The sequence below is a fragment of the Scomber japonicus genome, chromosome 7, assembly GCF_027409825.1.
Source record: "Scomber japonicus isolate fScoJap1 chromosome 7, fScoJap1.pri, whole genome shotgun sequence".
NCBI lineage: Eukaryota > Metazoa > Chordata > Actinopteri > Scombriformes > Scombridae > Scomber > Scomber japonicus.
Window position 1 is genome coordinate 31,527,504 of NC_070584.1, and position 21,175 is coordinate 31,548,678.

Below are 21,175 nucleotides of genomic sequence, written 5' to 3' on the forward strand. Positions count from 1 at the left end.
ACCATGTAGAGCAGAACCATGGAGACAACTTCACTATAAACATCAAACCCATCATCATCATCACAACTGCACTCAGTTTCAGAGAAGGTAAGTTAACAGCCGTTTGGTCTGTGTAGTCTAACGGTTAAGTTTTATTTTCTGTTTCTGTGTGTTTAAAGACTTGCTGCTGCTGCTGCTGCTGCTGTGGTAACTAGGAGCCCCAGTGTTATTTATTACCCCTGTTAGCTGTTAGCTGGGCAACAACCCGGGGTAGTTACCGGGGTAGTTACCAGGGACAACCGGGGTATTTACCAGGGGTAGTTACCGGGCGTTGTTACTGGGGGTAGTTACCGGAGTAGTTAACGGGGTAGTTAGGGTTAGAGACCCCGGGGTAGTTACCGGGGTAGTTAGGGTTAGATACCCCGGGGTAGTTACCAGGGTAGTTTTTACCGGGGTAGTTTTTAGCGGGGTAGTTAGGGTTAGAGACCCCGGGGGTAGTTACCAGGGGTAGTTAGAGACCCCGGGGTACGTACCGGGGTAGTTAGGGTTAGAGACCCCAGTGTAGTTACCGGGATAGTTTTTACCAGGGTAGTTAGGGTTAGAGACCCCGGGGTAGTTTTTTTTACCGGGGTAGGTAGGGTTAGAGACCCCGGGGTAGTTACCGGGGTATTTAGGGTTAGAGGTACCGGAGCAGTTTTTACCGGAGTAGTTAGGGTTAAAGACCCCGGTGTAGTTACTGGGGTAGTTAGGGTTAGAGACCCCGGGGTAGTTACCGGGGTAGGTAGGGTTAGAGACCTTTCCTAAAATACACGATATGTATTTTAGGTTTTGATTGAGAGAGTTTCTTCCAGTCGATGCTTTTTATTTGACTTCCTGTTTGGGAAGTTGTTGTTGCTGTTGGTGTAACGTGTAGAAATGTTACCAGTGTTTTGGTTTAAAGCAGGGGTCACAAACATGCGGCCTGCGGCCCAGAACCGGCCTGCTGAGGAGTCCAATCCGGACCACTTTTCTTTCTTTCTTTCTTTCTTTCTGTCTTTGTTCCCTTCCTTCCTTCCTTCCTTCCTTCCTTCTTTTTAATGGACCACAGTGTTTTGGTTTAAAGCAGGGGTGTCAAACATGCGGCCCACGGGCCAGAACCGGCCTTCTGAGGAGTCCAATCCGGCCCACTTTCTTTCCTTCCTTCCTTCCTTCCTTCTGTCTTTCCATCCCTTGAATGAAGATGAGTTTGACCCCTCCTGGTTTAAACAGCAATCATTTAAAAAAAAAAAACGATTTTCAAAGAATTAAAAAGAGCAATATATGTATTCAGTAACATGTTAAATATTTAAAAAATGAGGGAACAAACCCTCCTGAGTAAAATCTTAAAGGTGTGACTTCAGATGTAACCTCCTTTTTGTCATCATCAAAATTTTAATTTAATTTCACATTTTTCAACACTGCTTACCAAACACCGATGGGTCACAAGTTAAATAGCCGCTGGGTCGCTGCTGGCCATGTGACACAGTTTGTACACAATACCTTTTACCCACAAACTGGACATATTGTGTGTGACACAAAAGGGTTAACTCGTTGAATGTGGGCCACTTTTTAACTGTGTAAAAGCACCAGATAGGCTAAAGCTACACACTATTTATAGGCAATTGTTTGTTTTTTGGCTGTAAGGTAAGTGGGGTGAAAAAAAAGTAGCATCGTAAAGGTGGAAAGTGATCAAATAAATAAAATAAAATACTATATAAATACAGTAAACAATCTTTGTCATCAGTCTTTTTTCTTTTTTTTTAGTAGGTAAGTAAAAGGTCAGTATAGAAAAGATGATTTAAAAGTTTTAGGAGGACACTGATATGTTGTTTGTGTGGCGTCGCTATGGGCAACCGTGACTCATTTGGCTGAAAGTTGCCAGTTGCCACATTGCTATTAATATTAGTCATAGACTCATAGACAAAATAAAAGTAAAATAAGTTGATTTAAGTTTAATAAAAAACTGGATTAAAACTAGGTTACAATAGAAAAAGAAACAGACAAATAATATAAGATTAGAAGATAAAACTGTGTAACTGTGTAAGTCGAGCTTGATGGCTTCAGTTTGTTCCACAGTTTATTAATTCAACAACAGTGTCGGGTATCAGGTATCGGTATCGGTGCGTCTCTCGTCTTGACCTGTACTGTATAAATTAAAATGACATAACAGAGTTTTTAGCAGAGCCTCATCGATGTATGGGTCAGCTGATATTGACCTTTCACCCTATGTATCGGTATCGGCCTACATGTGCTGATATTTATTTATATAGGCAGCATTTAATTGTCTTAATTCCAGTTTAATATAGATGTGCATGATTTTTTAGTTAGTTATAATTAGTTTAGTTAGTTATAGCTATTTCTAATTATTAAATTCCCAGTGTAGTTTTACTTTTATGTCATTTTATACAATAAAGTTTATCATCAAATAGCAAACTGTCATGCCTTTATTACACATCTTTGTCACAAGTGTTTTAAGGGATCATGGTAAAGTGTATATTCATCTATATTCTGTGTATATACTTAGATATAGATATATTTATTAAAAGTAAACAAATTATATAAATATGTACATACTTTAGAGGTATATTTCCTTTTTTAAGATTTTAAAGATACACAAAAAATAATACGGAACAAAAACACACACACAAAAAATAATTTGATTTAACTTTATATATAAAATTATGGGTTGATATATCAATATTGTCATTTTTTCACTCCTTAATATTTTGGGAATCGACCCCAAAATCCAGTATGGATCAGGCTCTAGTCACTACTTAAACCAAAACCCAAATCTTCTTCTCCTCCTACCTTAACCCAAAAAAACCCTAAACCCTGATCCTAATATCATCATCTCCGTGATAACACAAAACAAAACCAAACGATACCCGAAATTAACCCCCGACGCTGGTGGGCAACGTGAGGGACTCGTTATTTTGAAGGTGGAAACAGTCTCGGCCATGACACCTGTTCATGTGAGCTGTGTTTGTGTTTGAAGATAAGGTGAGGCGAGGTTATTTATTGAGCCCGTTTAAACAACAGGGCGACTCAGCCGGGCATCAAGACAAACACGAGGCGATGTAAAAAGATGTTTAACCCTCCTGTTGTCCTCAGGTCAAGGAAGGAAGGGAAGGGAGGAAGGAAGGAAAAGAGGGAGGGAGGAAGGAGGAAAAGAGGAAGGAAGGAAAGGAGTAAAAGAGGGAGGGAGGAAGGAAGGGAAGGGGTAAGGAGGAAAAGAGGAAGGAATGAAGGAAAGGAGTAAGAAGGAAGGAAGGAAAGGCGTAAGGAAGGAGGGAGGGAGGAAAGGAGGAAGGAAGGAAGAAAAGGAGTAAGGAAGGAAGGAAGAAGGGAAGGAATGGAGTAAGGAGGTAGGAAAAGAGGAAGGAAGGAGAGAAGGAAGGAAGGAAGGAATGGAGTAAGGAGGTAGGAAAAGAGGAAGGAAGGAAAGAGAGAAGGAAGGAATGGAGTAAGGAGGTAGGAAAAGAGGAAGGAAGGAAGGAATGGAGTAAGGAGGAAGGAAGGAAAGAAGGAAATGAGGAAAGAAGGAGGGGAAGAACAAAGGAACAATTAAAGAAAGAGGAAGGAAGGAACAGTCAAAAAGAGATGGGGTCAATTTGACCCGGGAGAACAACAGGAGGGTTAAGTACAACAAAAGTCTTCAGCCTTCATTTCTGATTTAAAGGGCCAGTTCACAGTTTTTCGTGTCTCAGTCATAAATCATATACGTGTCCGTATAAACACTGAAACAGGCCTTTCTTCTTCGCTGTGATCGTTCCGTGTGAAGTTCAGTCAGGAGAGACACGGTGAATGAAAGTCAAAGGTAACTACGAGATAAGAGACGATAAGGTGGAAGATAACCGTTTTATTATTATAACAGATGATGAGGTGGTAATTAAGTAGCGGGAGGCTGACGAGGCCGATGAAGTGATGATGATGACGAGGCGATGAAGGGCACATGACAGTAGCGTGAACACACTGAGAGAGAGAGAGAGAGAGAGAGATGTTTTAAAAAGACAGCTGCAAGATGATAGGCTGATAATGGAGGTGTGTCGCTGTGCAGGTGGAGCTTCATATAAGCATCAGATAAACCTTTTAAATGACTGCGTGGAAGGTGTAAAAAATGTATTTAAAAGTTGATCTGAAGCTAATATGAAGCCTCAGCCGTCCAAATGAGTCAAATCTTCATCTTCTATGTTTCAACGTTACAGTGTTTTTAGCTCAACAGGAAACACTAAGAGGAGATTTGATGCTAAAAACACTGTAAATGTGTCAGATATCTACTAGATATGACTAATTCACACTGATGAAACTGAACAAAAGCTTCACTTCTACTTTTAAATGTATTTTTGCACTAAATGTGGATTTTGCCCTCCATCACTTAACACTGAAAGCACATTTGAAGGAGATCTTTTAATAGTCAGTATGAACAGGAGGAATGATTACAGAGAGGGAAAAACCTCTCTCACTGCCCACAAGGACACCTGACTTCACTTTTCAGCTCTAAAAGTTGCAGTGATGTGATAAGCGCTGTATCAGGGATGCAACAAAGGATTATTTTCATGATCAGTTAATCTGTTAATCGATTTTTGAACAGTTATTTCAGCTGTAACTCTTCAAAAAGCTGAGTTACATACACAGCAAGGACTGCATGCATCTGGTTATTTAGCTTCATCTCAATTGGTAAAACTATTACAATGACTGTCTATTGTTCTTAAACCCAGACTTTAGGTAGCCTGCCTCCCTGCTCATCCTCAGCCGTGGTGTTGACTCCGCCAGGGACGAGAGCAGCACGACAGGAGGGATGGATGGGTCCAGAAGTCCAGTGAAATCAGTCAAACAGTCTCAGCCCCGAGGAGCCAAAGCGTCGCCCAACGAGAAGTCGAACAGAGAGGCTCTCGCTCAGAGAGAGGGCGCCAAGTCTGCCGGCAGCCGCAGCAAAGAAAACCCAACTGCCACTGCCGCTGCCGCCACCGCGAGGGATGAGCACAACGTAGGCGTCCATGGAAGTCGCGGGCCAGGCAAGACTTCCACAGACACCACCGACAAGAGGAGAGGGCGATCCTCCCGGCTGACGAGACTAACTGGAAGAACTAGTTCTGGTGAGAGAGGCAAAGGAAAAGTGGCAGGCCCACAACAACAACAACAACAACAGCAGCAGCAGCTGGTGGCGCACGCTGCAGACGCACGCTCCAGACTCGAGACTCTTTCGGCGGACAGCAGCTCCTCGGCAAACAGAGAGACCAACTCTCCTGTGGTGCCTCGTACACCCGAGAGAGGCCACGCTGAGCCGGACAAGAGCTTCGCCGCTGCTGCTCCAGCAAAGGAAAAGTCTCATGGTGGGTTAGGGTTTATTTATTCATGAATTATTGCATCTTTTTTTACTTAGAGTGCCTGACGAGTCCGCTGAAGCCCCGCCCCCTACCAAGTGTCACCTGTCAATCAAAGTCACCATCTCTAACAGAAACATGGACGCTAGGTCTGAGAGCTTTCTGCTGCTAACTTGGGTGCTAGCTCGGCTGCTAACTCAGCTGCTAGCTCAGCGGCTAGCTCGGTGGCTAACTCAGCTAACTGGCTAACTGTAGACTGTAGTAGTAGTAGTGTGCGCTGAATGTATTTATACCTCTACAGCAGCAGGGGCGGGTTTATGCTAATCACTAAATCCTGAACACAGAAATCTTGAAACACAGTTTGTGAAGCCTAGCTCCACAATTCAAATCTAAATGGTTGAAATGCTTTTCACACCTTTTGTAGAAATACATTTATGACCTACATAATGTGTTTAGAAGAAAATGTCTGAATTCACTTTACACGGTCTTTAATTTGTCAGTAGGGGTGAAACTTGCAGCACTGATGCATCAGTGTGTCGAGCGGAGGACAGAGGCGAGGCTCGTCCTGGAGGAAGGGCCGCTGTCCGAGCAGCAGCTGGGCCTCCGACAGGCAGAGGAGCGCCTCTACAGAGACTACATCCACCGACTGCTGAAAGTAAGAGAGCAACACACTTACTCCTCATGCACGGCAAACTCTGGGAGGAGCTGGTAGTTTGCAGTAAGTCCGTAGGTGTCTGTGATTTGCATTTTTATTCAAAGCTCTCCAGTGAATGGTGACCTCTCCTTTATTGTGCTGGAACCATTAGACAACAGGAAGGACATTAATCATCGTTTAATCATTAAACTCTTTTCGGGCTCAGCTTCTCAACAGTGAGGATGTGTTAGATAAGATAAGATAAGATAATTCCTTTTATTAGTCCCACTGTGGGGAAATTTTTCAAGATTGCAGCAGCAAGTAAAAATAGAAAGATCATCAAATTAATAGTGTGTACACAAGCAATAACAACAATAGTAGTAAAAAATATAGTAACATTATTATGCGTTGTTCTTCTTTGCTTTATATTGCTGTTAATTTTACATTTTAAGACATCACATAAGGCTCTGAGAACCTGTTGTGGAAGTTTTTCAATCTTCTTTTCATCTAATAGACTGAGGATTAATTCAATAATCAAGAAAATAACAATTACAATAATAAATAATTAAGATAATTGTTAGTTGCTGCCATTGTTTTTTTAGCAGGTATGCAACCAGCGCCTGTAGTTACCAATAAAAAGGGAACTATAACACTCTAAACTATATAAAACTGTAAATTAGATTGAATCAGTTTACAGCAATAAAAACAAGATTTCTTTTAAAAAATTATGCTTCAGCCGAAACAAGCTTCATGAGCCGATCTCAGGAATATAAAATAAAGTCATTTAGTCTTTAGGCTTTAGGATAACAGTCTGGTGCTGAGGAGTCTCTTCTTCAAGTCACTACTTGTTGTGACGTGTCCAACATTAGCAGGAGGAAGTTGGTACATAAATTCATCTATCTGTCAGCTATTAAATGAAAAACCAACAATTAGACCTCTGTATCTGTCTGCCTCCATAAAATCATCACCAGTAGAGCCCGACTGATATATCGACTGGCTGATATTGACCTATCACAGATATATATCGGTATTTATGTTAATGCCATCTGATATTTCTTATAAAAATATGTAAATTTGACCCTTTGTCTTCATGTATACATATTAAATTGCCAGTGAAGTTTACTGTTTTAGTGCACTGATGTCATTTTAACATCAACAACAAGTGTTTGATAACCACATTTGAAGGATTACTGCAAAAAAATGTGTATTTATGTACCTATATTCTGTATGTTTAAGATTGTATTGCCCCCAAAAAGCCCAGTAATAATCACCAGTCAGTGCTTTTGTTTCTGATCAGATGAATGAATCCCAGATTTTTCCTCCAGCTGAGAAATTGTTGTGAAAAACATTTGTAATTCTGCACAAACTGATTTTTCCCCTCCTCTGTTTGCCCCCCCCCCCCACAGCAGTCCCCCGAGTACCCCAACTACCAATACTTATGCAAGCTCTGTTCTGTGCACATTGAGAACATCCAAGGAGCGCACAAACACATCAAGGAGAAGAGACACAAGAAGAACATAATGGTTTGTATGAAACTTGGATATTAGATAGATAGTGTAACATTTCCAGTAACATGTCAAACATGCGGCCCGCGGGCCAGAACTGGCCCACCGAGAGGTCCAATCCGGCCCACTTTCCTTCTTTTCCTTCCTTCCTTCTGTCCTTCCTCCCTTTCTTTCTTCTGTCCTTCCTTCCTTCCTCCCTTTCATCCATCTGTCCTTCCTTCCTACCTTCTTTTCCTTCCTTCCTTCTTTCTTCTGTCCTTCCTTCCTTCCTCCCTTTCTTCCTTCTGTCCTCCCTTCCTTCCTTCCTTCCTCCTTTTCATCCATCTGTCCTTCCTTCCTTCCTTCCTCCCTTTCATCCATCTGTCCTTCCTTCCTCCCATCTGTCCTTTCTTCCATCTGTCCTTCCTTCCTACCTTCCTTCCTTCCTTCCTTCCTTCCTTCCTTCCTTCCTTCCTTCCATCTATCTGTCTATCCTTCCTACCTTTCTTCCCTCATTCCCTTTGTCTGTCTGTCTTTCTTTCCGTCCTTCCTTCCTTCCTGCCTTCCTTCCTTCCTTCCTTCCTTCTTCTTGAATGAAAATGAGTTTGACACCTCTGCAGTAACACATGCATCAGCTAGAAGAAGCGTGAGGGTCCAGACAGCAGCGCAACGCTAAAATAACACAGCTCAGATAATAACAGGGCTGAGTCTTTACATCTATTATTCCTCTTCCGACCTGGTGGGTGAGGCGGGCATGAAGCAGCGTGTGAAAATTGCACCTAAACGCAGGTTAAATGGAGCAAAATAGGAAGTTTGTTTAGCCAGGAAACCCCCCGCCGATTTTGGCTGAGCTCAGGTATTATTATTTATTTCCGTTGTCATGCCGTCAGATATTTCCGCTTACTGTACATGTGTGTGTATGTCTACTGTATTATAATTTAACTGTTTCCTGCTGTAGAAATTGTGTTATAATTTCCTGGTACAGGTAAATATGTGTTCTGAGTTTGACATACCACAGAAAAGTGTGTTGTTAACCACCCTGCCAAATTTGAATGATTAAAAAAAATACCAAATATATGAAATTAGGCTTCAAAGTTAAAATCAGTGTAAAAATCAGCCTCTTTCTCTGCTCCCAAACGCTGTGGGAGTGCCCGCCGAGTCCGCTGAAACCCCGCCCCCTACCAAATGTCACCTGTCAATCAAAGCCAGCACCTCTGCCAGAAACATGGACGCTAGGTCTGAGAGCTTTCTGCTGCTAACTCAACGGCTAACTCGGCTGCTAGCTTGGTGGCTAACTCGACTGCTAGCTCGGCGGCTAACTCAGCTAACTGGCTAACTGTAGACTGTAGTAGTAGTAGTAGTGTGTGCTGAATGTATTTATACCTCTACAGCAGCAGGGGCGGGTTTATGCTAATCACTAAATCCTGAACACAGAAATGTTGAAACACAGTTTGTGAAGCCTAGCTCCACAATTCAAATCTAAATGGTTGAAATGCTTTTTACACCTTTTTTAGAAATACATTTATGACCTATTTAATGTGTTTAGAAGAAAATGTCTGAATTCACTTTACACGGTCTTTAAGTTGAGAATCATGCAGATACCCTGCATGGAAGGGAGGGAGGAAGGAAGGAAGGAAGGAAGGATGGAAGGGAGGAAGAAGGAAGGAAAGGAGAGATGGAGGAAGGAAGGAATGAGGGAGGGAGGAAGGAAGAAAAGAAAGACAGAAGGAAGGAAGGAAAGGAAAGAAAGACAGAAGGAAGGAAGGAAGGAAAGGAGGGAGGGAGGGAGGAAGGAAGGGAGGAGGAACAGAAGGAAGGAAGAAAGGGAGATGGAGGAAGGAAAGGAGGAAGGAAGGAAAGAAAGAGAGAAGGACAGACGGAAGGAAGGAAAGAAGGAATGAAGGACAGAAGGAAGGTAGGAAAGAACAGTCAAAACAGACGGGGTCAATTTGACCCGGTAGGATGACACAAAAGTTAAAAGTCTTTCTCTAAAAATAAAAAAACTGGTTCTTCTCTGTCAGGAAAAGCAGGAGGAGAACGAGCTGCGCGCCCTGCCGCCCCCCTCCCCCGCCCAGCTGAGGGCCGTGGACGCCTCGGTCATGGAGACGGCCAGGGAGCACGGCATCTCCGAGGAGGACTTTGAAATCCGCAAGGCCATGGTGATCAGGATGGAGGAGATCATAAAGAAGCACCTCTCAGGTTCGTGCACGTCGTTGAGATTTTGAGATTTCATCAGCGAGTAGTTTCAAAGAGGAAACGCCTTGAAAGAAAACATCCTGCTAAACTGATCTAGAAACCACAGTTTACTAGTTTCTGATGTTCCACCACACACAGCATTTTTTTTTTTTTTTACCATGTCCTTTTTCTTTTTTTCTTTTTTTTCTTTCTTTGGTTTCACAGCTTGCTCTCTCCGCCTCTACGGTTCCTGTCTCACAAGATTTGCCTTCAAGACGAGTGACATCAACATCGACGTCACCTACCCTTCCACAGTAAGTTCGCTTCACGTCCAAACACAGGAAACGATCGTTGAGCTTTTATTGCAGCAATAATTAACATATATATATATATAACTCACCTATGTACCTTTTTTTTTTTTTTTTTTTTTTTTTTTTTTAAAGCTATTTTTAATTGGTAAATGAATGAGGAAGGTTTAACTTTATTTTTGTGACACCTGGTGAATATTTAGGTTGTAAATGAATTAGTGAGAAAGGGAGGAGGAGTTTATAGCTACATCTTCCGACTCCTTTTCCAACCCTTTTTATTCTCGTGTTCAAAACCCTTTCATCCATCTGTCCTTCCTTCCTACTTTCTTTCCCTTCCTTCCTTCTCTCCTTCCTCCCTTTCTTTCTTCTGTCCTTCCTCCCTACCTTCTTTTCCTTCCTTCCTTCTCTCCTTCCTCCCTACTTTCTTTTCCTTCCTTCCTTCTCTCCTTCCTCCCTTTCTTTCTTCTGTCCTTCCTTCCTTCCTCCCTTTCATCCATCTGACCTTCCTTCCTTCCTTCCTCCCTTTCATCCATCTGTCCTTCCTTCCTCCCTTTCATCCATCTGTCCTTCCTTCCTTCCTTCCTCCCTTTCATCCATCTGTCCTTCCTCCCTTTCATCCATCTGTCCTTCCTTCCTTCCTTTCATCCATCTGTCCTTCCTTCCTTCCTTCCTTCCTTCCTTCCTTCCTTCCTTCCGTTCTTCCATCCTGTGTACCTATTTTTTTTAAAGCTATTTTTAATTGGTAAATGAATGAGGAAGGTTTTACTTTATTTTTGTGACACCTGGTTGAATATTTAGGTTGTAAATGAATTTTAGTTTTATTAATTACATATGAGCTAAATGGAGGAGTAGTGAGAAAGGGAGAAGGAGTTTATAGCTACATCTTCCGACTCCTTTCCCAACCCTTTTTATTCTCGTGTTCAAAATGAATGAAACAATTCAAATAAAATAAAAAATAAAAAATTTAATCTTTTTAGACAATAGAAATAAATATACATTTACTCATGTTACATATTTTTGTAATTTTGTCTTATACTTGTACTTATTTATTTATTTATTTATTTATTTATTTATTTATTATTACTATTATTATATTATCTTTATTTATTTATTTACTTATTTATTTATTATTTATATTATTATATTTTATTTATTACTATTATTATATTATCTTTATTTATTTAGTTATTTATTTATTTATTTATTACTATTATTATTTTATCTTTATTTATTTAGTTATTTATTTATTTATTTATTACTATTATCTTTATCTTTATTTATTTTCTGACATTTCACTTTTATTCCAAATATTGTTCTTTATTGCAGTCTAGCCTTTTTTTTAGCAGAGCTTCAACAGTAAAAAAACATCAGCAGTAAAGTTTCGGGTCTCTCTCTCTCTCTTTCTTTTGCCTTTTGTCCAGATGACACAACCTGAGGTCTTAATTCAAGTGCTGGAAATCCTCAAGAACAGCCGTAAGTGACGTGTAGTGTCTCTGTTTCAAACTTTCCTCGACTCGTATGATTTTTTTGTGTTACGTAGTTTTGTCTGTAATTAGATTTGCAAAGTATTTGAACATTAGATTTATTAAATTTCTCCTTCTGTCTTTCTTTTCTCAGCTGAATTTTCGGAGGTTGAGTCGGACTTTCACGCCAAAGTTCCTGCCGTCTTCTGTCGGGATGTTAGCAAGTGAGTGATGACCTAAGTGTGTTTTAGATAGATGGATGGATGGATGGATGGAAGAAAGAAGGGAAGGAAGGAAGGAATGGAGGAGGGAGGGAAGGAAGGAAGGGAGGAAATAAGGACAGAAGGGAGGAAGGAAGGAAAGGAAGAAAGGAAGGTAGGGAGGGAGGAAAGGACAGAAGGAAGGAAGGAAGGAAGGAAGGGAGGAAGGAAAGGAAGGGGGAAAGAAGGAAGGAAAGGAGGAAGGAAGGGGGGAAGACTGAAGGAAAAGGGGAGGGAGGAGGAAGGAGGTAAGGATGGAGAGAGGGAGGGAGGTAGGGAGGGAGGGAGGGAAGGAAGGAAGGGATGGAGGAAGGTAGGGGGGAGGAAAGAAAGAGAGAAGGAGGGAGGGAAGGAAAGAAGGACACAAGGAAGGGAGGAAGGAGGGAAGGAAAGAAGGACAGAAGGAAGGGAGGAAAGAAGGAACAGTCAAAACAGACGGTGTCAGTTTGACCCGGGAGAACGACACAAAGGTTAAACACACTGAGACGTTGCAGCAGGAGGCTGGATTCAATCTAACATTTTAGAGTTTTATCTAATTTTCTTCATCGCTGTCTTCCTCCTCTTCCTCCTCCTCTGTTCACCCTCGCAGTGGCCTGATGTGCAAAGTGAGCGCTGGCAACGACGTCGCCTGTCTCACCACCAATCACCTGGCAACCCTGGCTAAACTGGAACCCAGACTGGTCCCACTGGTGCTGGCTTTCCGCTACTGGGCGAGGGTAAGACTGCGACTGTTACCCAGGCAACAGCTACTCTTCCTCTGTCTGAGACATGAAGCACAATACAACACAATGCATATGTAAAAAAAAAAAAAGTTGATTTTCTCCAGCTCAATATAACAAATCCCACGTTTGATTCAGAGGGCTTTACTTTATCTTCCTTCATCCTTTTGACTCTAGATTATTTATAAAGCAACATTCACGCTTTCATAGGTTACTGTAGTTCAAAGTGCTTCACGGTCGACTGACGAGCTGATAATGAGACAGAACAAGTGACAACAAGAAAGAGAAGGAACGAAAACAAAGAGCAGTTTCACACCGACTTTGTTTAGCGTTGTGGGTTTCATGTGGTTTAGTCAAATTTAGAAAGGTTAAAATGTGAAAATAAACGTATGAATAACTTGCACACATTCTTTTTTTGTGGACTCAGCATCAAATTTCTGCTTTTAATCCATTTTGAGAGAATATATTAGAGGATTATGGTAAAAATGTCTAAGTGGTGTAACCATAAAAACTTTGTACCAAATAATTGAACGTTGCTTAAAAACAGTAAATAGTCAATAAAACACCATATCAACTAGTTTGGCATGATCTTACATTATAACTTTTATATTAAATAAAGCTAATGGAATACTATTGTTCTAAATATTACATTTAATCTGGGTAACCATGGAGACCAGGAAACATTTATATTTATTTAACCCTCCTGTTGTCCTCGAGTCAAGGAAGGAAGTTAGGAAGGGAAGGAGAAGGAAGGAAAGGAGGGAGGAAAAAGGAAGGAAAGGAGGGAGGGAGGGAGGAAGGAAGGAAGGAAGGAGGAAAAAGGAAGGAAAGGAGGGAGGGACTGAAAGAAGGACAGAAGGAAGGAGGGAGGAAAGGAAGGAAGGAAGGAAAGGAGGAAGGAAGGGAGAAAGAAGGAAGGGAGAAAGAAGGAAGGAAAGAAGGGAGGGACCGAAAGAAGGACAGAAGGAAGGTAGGAAGGTAGGAAGGAAGGAAGGAAGGATCAGTATAAGTCCACTTAAATACACTGTAGGTGGATAAAACATTTAATATTTATCATTCTTTTGTGGTTACACCATTTGACATTTTCAGGAGCATTCAGTCTTACTTTTGGTTAAAAAATGGTGCAAATGTCATTTCAATGATTATAAAACCAACAGAAATACTAAAAGTACATTTTAACAAACCTGATGCAGCTTTTAAAACTGTTTTGATATTTTTTAATGTCTCAACTTGCCAACTCTTATTTATCACTGACCCATATCTCTCCTCTCTGCAGCTGTGTCACATCGACTGCCAGGCTGAAGGCGGCATCCCCTCGTACTCCTTCGCCCTCATGGTCATCTTCTTCCTGCAGCAGAGGAAGCAGCCCATCCTCCCCGTCTACCTGGGCAGCTGGGTAGGTAACAAGACCCCCGCTTATCCACTGACACACCCCAACATGTCATCATGTGACAGGAAGCAGTGACGCACAACTTCTCCTACAACTTCTGTTTCTACTTCCTGTGTTTGGTGGCGCATCGTCCTCTTTTAATGGAAACTAATATAAAAGGTCTGGCCTCCGATATATAAAGCTAAAAAAAAAAACAACATTAACCTTTTGTGTCGTCCTCCCGGGTCAAATTGACCCCGTCTGTTTTGACTGTTCCTTCTTTCCTTCCTTCCTTCCTCCCTCCCTTCCTTCTTTCCTCCCTTCCTTCCTTCCTTCCTCCCTTCCTCCTTTCCTTCCTTCTTCCTTCCTTCTTTTCCTTCCTCCCTTCCTCTTTTCCTCTTTTCCTTTCTCCCTTCCTTCCTCCCTCCTACCTTCCTTCCTTCCTCCTTCCTCCCTTCCCCCTTCCTTCCTTCCTCCCTTCCTTTCTTCCTTCCTTCCTTCCTCCCTTCCTCTTTTCCTTTTTCCCTCCCTCCTTCTTGTTTACTCCCTCCCTCCTTCCTTCCTTCTTTCTTTCCCTTTCTTCCTTCCTTCCTCCCTCCTTTCCTTCCCTCCTTCCTCCGTTCCTCCCTCCCTCCCTCCCTCCCTTCCTTCCTTCCTAGTAAGGAAGAAAGGAGGGAGGAAGGAAGGAAAGGAGGATGGAAGGGAGGAGGGAAGTAAGGAAGGAAGGAAGAAAAGGAGGGAGGAAGGAAGGAAGGAAGGAAGGAAAGGACGGTGGAAGGATGGAAGGAGGGAAGTAAGGAATAAAGGAAGGAAAGGAGAGAAGAAAAGGAAGGAGGAACTTACTGAACTGCTGTACATATACTTGTTCTCCCCGCTGTTCATTTACACAGATTTACAGTAACCAGGTTACTGCCGTGTTCCTCGATCACCCACGTAACCACGGTTTCCTCACATCGCATGTAAAGTGAGTCTCGACGGTCTCGTATGTGAAGCGGCAGTTTCAGCCTTCAGGTTCGTCGACGCCTCCGTACAGGATGTGTCTGCAGAAAAAAAAGGAAAGAATGAATCTCAAACCTGCACAAGGAGAGCCGTTTGATTTATGAGCCGCTGTGGTAAAAGTCACAGTTTGCCCTCCTGCTGACTTCCTGTCGGCTGAGCGACTTTAGTCCTCTTGAGTTAAAACTGACCCAGTTTGTTTTGACATTTATAAAGCACGCAGGATAAAGTATCACCTAATTCTGTGTTAGACCACCTGTGTATCTGGTAAATGACCCCACTAATAATGCCCGGACGGTTATCAAACTTCTACAGTAGTACAAATAAATAAGGTCTTTACTCATAAATCGATGCATTGGAAAGTTTGTAAGTACACCAGGAGTTTATTAAAATAACACTAAAAAACCCCAATATTAACCTTTGTGTCATCCTTCCTTCCTTCCTTCCTTCCTTCCTTCCTTCGTTCAGTCATTCCTTCGTTCCGTCTTTCCTTCCTTCCTTCCTTCCTTCCTTCATTCATTCCGTCATTCCTTCCTTCCTTCCTTCCTTCCTTCTTTCCTTCCTTCCTCCCTTCCTTCCTTCCTTCCTCCCTCCTTTCCTTCCTTCTTCTTTCCTTCCTTCCTTCCTCCCTTCCTCCCTCCCTCCCTCATTTCCTTGCTTCCTCCCTCCCTCCTACCTTCCGTCCTTCCTTCCTTCCTTCCTCCCTCATTTCCTTGCTTCCTCCCTGCCTCTTTTCCTCCCTCCCTCCTCCCGTCCTCGCTTCCTTCTTTCTTTCCCTTCATTCCTTGCTTCCCTCCTTCCTCCCTCCCTCCCTCCTTACATGGCTTTTACTCTGCTCCGACTGCTAAAGCTGTAAACATCGTCGAAATCTCACGCCATCACTGAAATACTGCGTGGTCTCATGAGATCCCTCACAGAGCACCTTCGAAATTGAGCCACTAATCTTCACGTTCGATGTTTAGAACGTGACGGAGCTTAGGAGGGAAGAAGGAGGGAAGGAAGGAAGGGAAGATGGAAGTAAGGGGGAAGGAAGGAAGGAATGAAGGAAGGAGGGAGGGAAGGAAGGAAGGAAAGAAATGAGGGAGGAGGGAAAAGGGAGGATGGAAGTAAGGAGGGAAGGAAGGAAGAAGGAAGGAAGGAAAGAAATGAGGGAGGAGGTAAGAAGGAGGGAAGGAAGGGAGGATGGAAGTAAGGAGGGAAGGAAGGAAGGAAAAAAGGAGGGAAGGAAGGAAAGAAATGAGGGAGGACGGAAGGAGGGAAGGAAGAGAGGATGGAAGTAAGGAGGGAAGGAAGGAAGGAAGGAAAGAAATGAGGGAGGAGGGAAGGAAGGGACGATGGAAGTAAGGAGGGAAGGAAGGAAGAAGGAAGGAAGGAAAGAAATGAGGGAGGAGGTAAGAAGGAGGGAAGGAAGGGAGGATGGAAGTAAGGAGGGAAGGAAGGAAGGAAAAAAGGAGGGAAGGAAGGAAAGAAATGAGGGAGGACGGAAGGAGGGAAGGAAGAGAGGATGGAAGTAAGGAGGGAAGGAAGGAAGGAAGGAAAGAAATGAGGGAGGAGGGAAGGAAGGGACGATGGAAGTAAGGAATTAAGGAAGCAGGGAAGGAAGGAAGGAAAGAATGAGGGAGGAAGGAAGGAAGGAAAGAAATGAGGGAGGAGGGAAGAAGGAAAGGATGGAAGGGAGGGAGGAAGATAGACGTAATGGTGCGTATGACGCTTTAAGTCTCCAACAAAAACATGACGATAGAACCGTGACGGAGCTTTCGGTTTCCTGTCTCTCTCCTCTTTCAGATCGAAGGCTTCGAATTGAAACGCGGTGGACGAGTACCACCTGACTGGAATCTCCTTGGACATGTTCGTCCGGTGGGAGCACAGAGCTCCGAGCTCCAACGAGGGGCGAGGGGACAACCGCAACGACGCCAGAGGGGAAGGAAGACCCAAACCGGAGCACAGGAAAATGGACGAGGGTCACTATTCGGAGGGATTGGTGAGTCCGGCATTTCAGCTGTGATTCAGATTTAAAATCAAACTTTTACGGAGGAAAAGTGTTGATTTTTAAAACTTTCCTCTTGTCGTTTCCTCTTAAAGAGCCGCCTCACCTTGGATCTGGGTAAAGGTGTGCTGCTGGGTCAGCTGTGGTTGGAGCTCCTGCGTTTCTACACTCTGGAGTTTGCGCTGGAAGAGTTCATCATCAGCATCCGCCTAAAGGAGCTCCTCACACGGGAGGCGAAGAACTGGCCCCGACGCAGGCTCGCTATCGAAGGTGAGTGAAGAGATACGTTTATGGTTTTCTGTTAACCCTCCTGTTGTCAAGGAGGGAGGGAGGGAGGGAGGAAGGATGGAAGGTAGGGAGGGAGGGAGGGAGGGAGGGAGGGAGGGAGGGAGGGAGGGAGGGAGGGAGGGAGGGAAGAAGGATGGAAGGAAGGGATGGAGGGAGGGAGGGAGGAATTATGGGATGGAGGGAGGAAGGGAGGGAGGGAGGGGAAGGAAGGAAGGAAAGGACGATGGGAGGGAGGGAGGGATGGAGGGAGGAAGGAAGGAAGGAAGGAAGGAGTAAGGGAGGAGAGAAGGAAGGAAGGAAAGGGAGGAGGGAAGAAGGAAGGGAGGGAGGAGGGAAGAAGGGAGGGAGGAGGGAAGTAAGGAAGGATGGAAGGAAGGAAGGATGGAACGGAGGAGGGGAGGAGGGAAGTAAGGAAGGGAGGAGGGATGGAAGGAAGGATGGAAGGAAAGGACGGTGGAAGGATGGAAGGGAGAAGGGGAGGAGGGAAGTAAGGTAGAAAGGAGGGAGGAAGGAAGGAGGAAGGGAAGGAAGGGAGGAGGGAAGGAGTTTCTCCCCAATTTTATTAGTTTTGAGATCGTTTGGCCCTTAAATCATAATCACGATCAAATGTCGATGAATTGAGCAGCCCTTAACGTCAGTGTTAGAGCCACAAACTGAATCTGTGTGTCTCTCTTTTCTTTTCTTCCTCTCAGATCCTTTCGCCTTGAAGAGGAACGTGGCGCGAAGCTTGAACAGCCAAATGGTGTTCGAGTACATCCAGGAGCGTTTCCGCAGCGCCTACAAGTACTTCGCCTGCCCTCAGAGGAAAGGAGCGGCGGGGCGTCAGAGAGGCAGGAAGTCCGGCAAGCAAGGCGCCAAGATGGACAGAGCAGAGAAGAAGGAGGCGGCGGCGGCGGCGGCGGCGGCGAGCGTGGAAGAGAGCGACGGTAAAGGCGAGAAAAGTCGGAGCGGGCTCAAGAGGTCGAAGGACGAGGAGGAAGAGGAGGAGAGAGAGAGCGAGGACGACGATGGTTCGGATCCGTCCAGAGAGAAGGATGAAGAGATGTTAGACGCCGGCCTCACGGACCTGAGCCTCAGCGAGAGGAGCAAACCGGCCACCGAGAGGCTGGCTTCCCTCTCCCCCAACGGCCTGCTGGACAGTGACAAGGAGGGGGAGGAGGATGATGATGAGGAGGAGGAGGACGAAGAGGAGGAGGAAGAAGAAGAAGAGGAGAACAGTGTTTCAGATAAAGAGGGGACGGTGGCGTCGGAGGATCTGCACTATGTGTTCGATAAGATGATTTTCACCGGCGGGAAGGTAACCCTAACCTTTTTTTCTTCACCAACAGTCATAATGCAAATCTATCAAATCTATAAAATCAAAACGGGTCAATGTCACAAACGTTGTAACTTTCCCTAAATGACCCAAAGAAGACCAAAGTCTGAGTTATTATAGTTTTATAGTTCAAACCACCACAGCAGTAAAATCCTTCTTTTGCATCATCATTACTGTTATATGTCTCATAATGTATTATATAGAGTACAAAGATCTTAAAAGTCATTAGATTCCTTCCTCCCTCCCTCCTTCCTTCCTTCCTTCCTTCCTTCCTTCATTCATGCCTTCCTTCCTTCCTCTCTCCTTCTTTCTTTCCTTCCTCCCTTCCTTCTCTCCTTCCTTCCTTCATTCCTTCCTCCTTTCCTTCCTCCTCTCCTTATTTCCTTCCTCTTTTCATCCTTATTTCTTTCCTTTCCTTCCTTCCTTCCTGCCTGCTTGCCTGCCTGCCTTCCTTCCTTCCTCCTTCTCTCCCTCCTTCCTTCCTTCCTTCCTTCCTGCCTGCCTTCCTTCCTTCCTCCTTTCCTCCCTCTCTCCCTCCTTACTCACTTCCTTCCTTCCTTCCTTCCTTCCTTCTTTCCTTCCTTCCTTCCTTCATTCCTTTCTTCCTGCCTTCCTTCCTCCTTTCCTCCCTCTCTCCCTCCTTCCTTCCTCCCTTCCTTCCTCCCTTCCTTCCTTCCTTTCGGTCTAACGGTGAGTTTCTCTCCAGCCGCCGACCGTCGTGTGCAGCATCTGCAAACGAGACGGTCACCTGAAGGACGAGTGTCCCGAAGACTTCAAGAAGATCGAGCTGAAGCCTCTGCCCCCGATGAACGACCGCTTCAGAGACATCCTGGACGGACTCTGCAAGCTGTGCTACTGTATGTACTGTACTCACTAATTATAGGCTCCTGAAAATGTCAAATGGTGTAACTACAAAAGAATGATAGATATTAAATATTTTATCACCTACAGTGTATTTAAGTGGACTTATACTAATAATGCCTTTAACCCTCCTGTTGTCTTCGAGTCAAGGAAGGAGGGAGGGATGAAGGAAGGAAGGAGGGAGGAAGGAAGGATGGAAGAAAGGAAAGGAGGGAGGGAGGGAGGGAGGAAGGAAGGAGAGGAGGGAGGAAGGAAGGGAGGAAGGAAGGAAAGGAGGGAGGAAGAAGGATGAAAGAAGGGAGGGAAGGAAGGATGGAAAGGAGGGAGGAAGAAGGATGGAAAGAAGGGAGGGAAGGAAGGATGGAAAGGAAGGAAAGGAGGGAGGAAGGAAGAAAAGGAAGGATGGAAAGTAGGGAGGAAGAAGACACGTCATTGACCTACAAACAAAAACTTATAATCAGCGTTGTGTGATTTGAATTTGTGCTCTGTTGTTTTTTTAGATGAATTGTCACCGACACACCCTGAGCAGCAGAAGCGGGAGCAGATCCTCGCCAGTTTGGAGAGGTTCATCAGGAAGGAGTACAACGGTGAGTGTTAACATAGGATACAAGAGACGAGGAAATTCAGCGTTCCTACAAAATAAGAGAAAAAACTGGATTTATTCAATGTTTTTACCACATTTTAGCCGAACTTCCTGTTTTCTCCCTTTCTGCTGTTTTACTGTCAATTCAAACCTAACGCTTCCTGTGCATGTTTCAAAGTAAAAGTCTTCCAGCTGTTTATGAGACCTAGCGTTGTCCCTGCAGGGCTTTTATTGTGAAATGTGCAGAAATTGTTGAGAAGATGTGCAGCAAAGTAGAATCAGTCAGAATAAAATATGAGACCGTTTTTATGTGAGACTTTCCAATAATGATACAGAATGTGTGTTTTTTATAATCGGGACTGAAATTAGTTTTTTTTGTTTTTTTTCTGTGTCTGAATCCGCAGATAAAGCTCAGCTGTGCTTGTTCGGCTCCTCCAAGAACGGCTTCGGTTTCCGCGACAGTGACCTCGACATCTGCATGACTCTGGAGGGTCACGAGACCGCAGAGGTAGAGACACACACACACACACACACACACACTGAGTTTTATTTTGTATCATATTTAATACATCTGGAGGTTTTTACAGTTTGTTTTTTATAGCATGTTTTTTTTAAACTAACAAAAACATATTTATACAATGTTGTTTAAAGCCTTTATAGCTGCTGTGTAAAGCATCTACTAAACTTTTTATGTATGATGATGATACAGTACAGATAAATGAGCTTTTATACCTGCTGCATCTCATTTAATATACACATTTTCAACAGGAAATAATATAATAAAATAAGATACGAAATATTTATTAACTCAACACTGCATTGGTTTATCTGTGTACTACATGTATCTGATCTCAGGTAAAAAAAATGATCACACTGATGATGTAGAGCTCTCTAAAACTTCATGCATCTAATATGTGACGTGACCCTTCTTTTCACCCACTGTCCAACTCTTATTTTGAAATCCACAGAAGCTGAACTGCAAGGAGATCATCGAAGGCCTCTCGAAAGTGCTAAAGAAGCACGCAGGTGATTTAATGTTTTACTGACTATCTCTGCATAAAGTCGGTGATGTTTTTTCAACGTGTGACGGACTCACCCTGAGCGGTTGTGTTGCAGGTCTGAGGAACATCTTGCCGATCACAACAGCTAAAGTGCCTATTGTGAAGTTTGAACACAGACAGAGCGGTTTAGAGGGAGACATCAGCCTCTATAACACCCTGGTGAGTAACAGAAAAACCTTCATACCAGTTTATCTACTACTTAAGCTGATTAGCGATACTTTTATTTGTTTTAACCCTCCTGTTGGAAGGAAGGAAGGAAGGAAGGGAGGGAGGGAGGGAGGGAGGGAGGGAAGAAGGAAGGGAGGGAGGAAGGAAGGGAGGAAGGAAAGGAGGAAAGGAAAGAAGGAAGGG

General features: G+C 43.7%; 1 protein-coding gene across 1 annotated transcript in view; it reads left to right on the forward strand.

Moving 5' to 3' along the window:
- The window catches only part of tut4 (terminal uridylyl transferase 4), a 22,215-nt gene continuing 1,040 nt past the window's right edge, over positions 1-21,175 (forward strand). The window contains 19 exon segments of the mRNA XM_053323051.1: positions 1-87; positions 4,716-5,330; positions 5,825-5,976; positions 7,362-7,478; positions 9,461-9,638; positions 9,840-9,928; positions 11,344-11,395; positions 11,540-11,609; positions 12,235-12,361; positions 13,641-13,760; positions 16,515-16,538; positions 16,540-16,710; positions 16,812-16,986; positions 17,697-18,301; positions 19,026-19,176; positions 19,681-19,767; positions 20,168-20,271; positions 20,732-20,789; positions 20,880-20,983. Of these exon segments, the coding sequence (XP_053179026.1) occupies positions 4,796-5,330; positions 5,825-5,976; positions 7,362-7,478; positions 9,461-9,638; positions 9,840-9,928; positions 11,344-11,395; positions 11,540-11,609; positions 12,235-12,361; positions 13,641-13,760; positions 16,515-16,538; positions 16,540-16,710; positions 16,812-16,986; positions 17,697-18,301; positions 19,026-19,176; positions 19,681-19,767; positions 20,168-20,271; positions 20,732-20,789; positions 20,880-20,983 (2,919 nt within the window). The 5' untranslated portion in view covers positions 1-87; positions 4,716-4,795.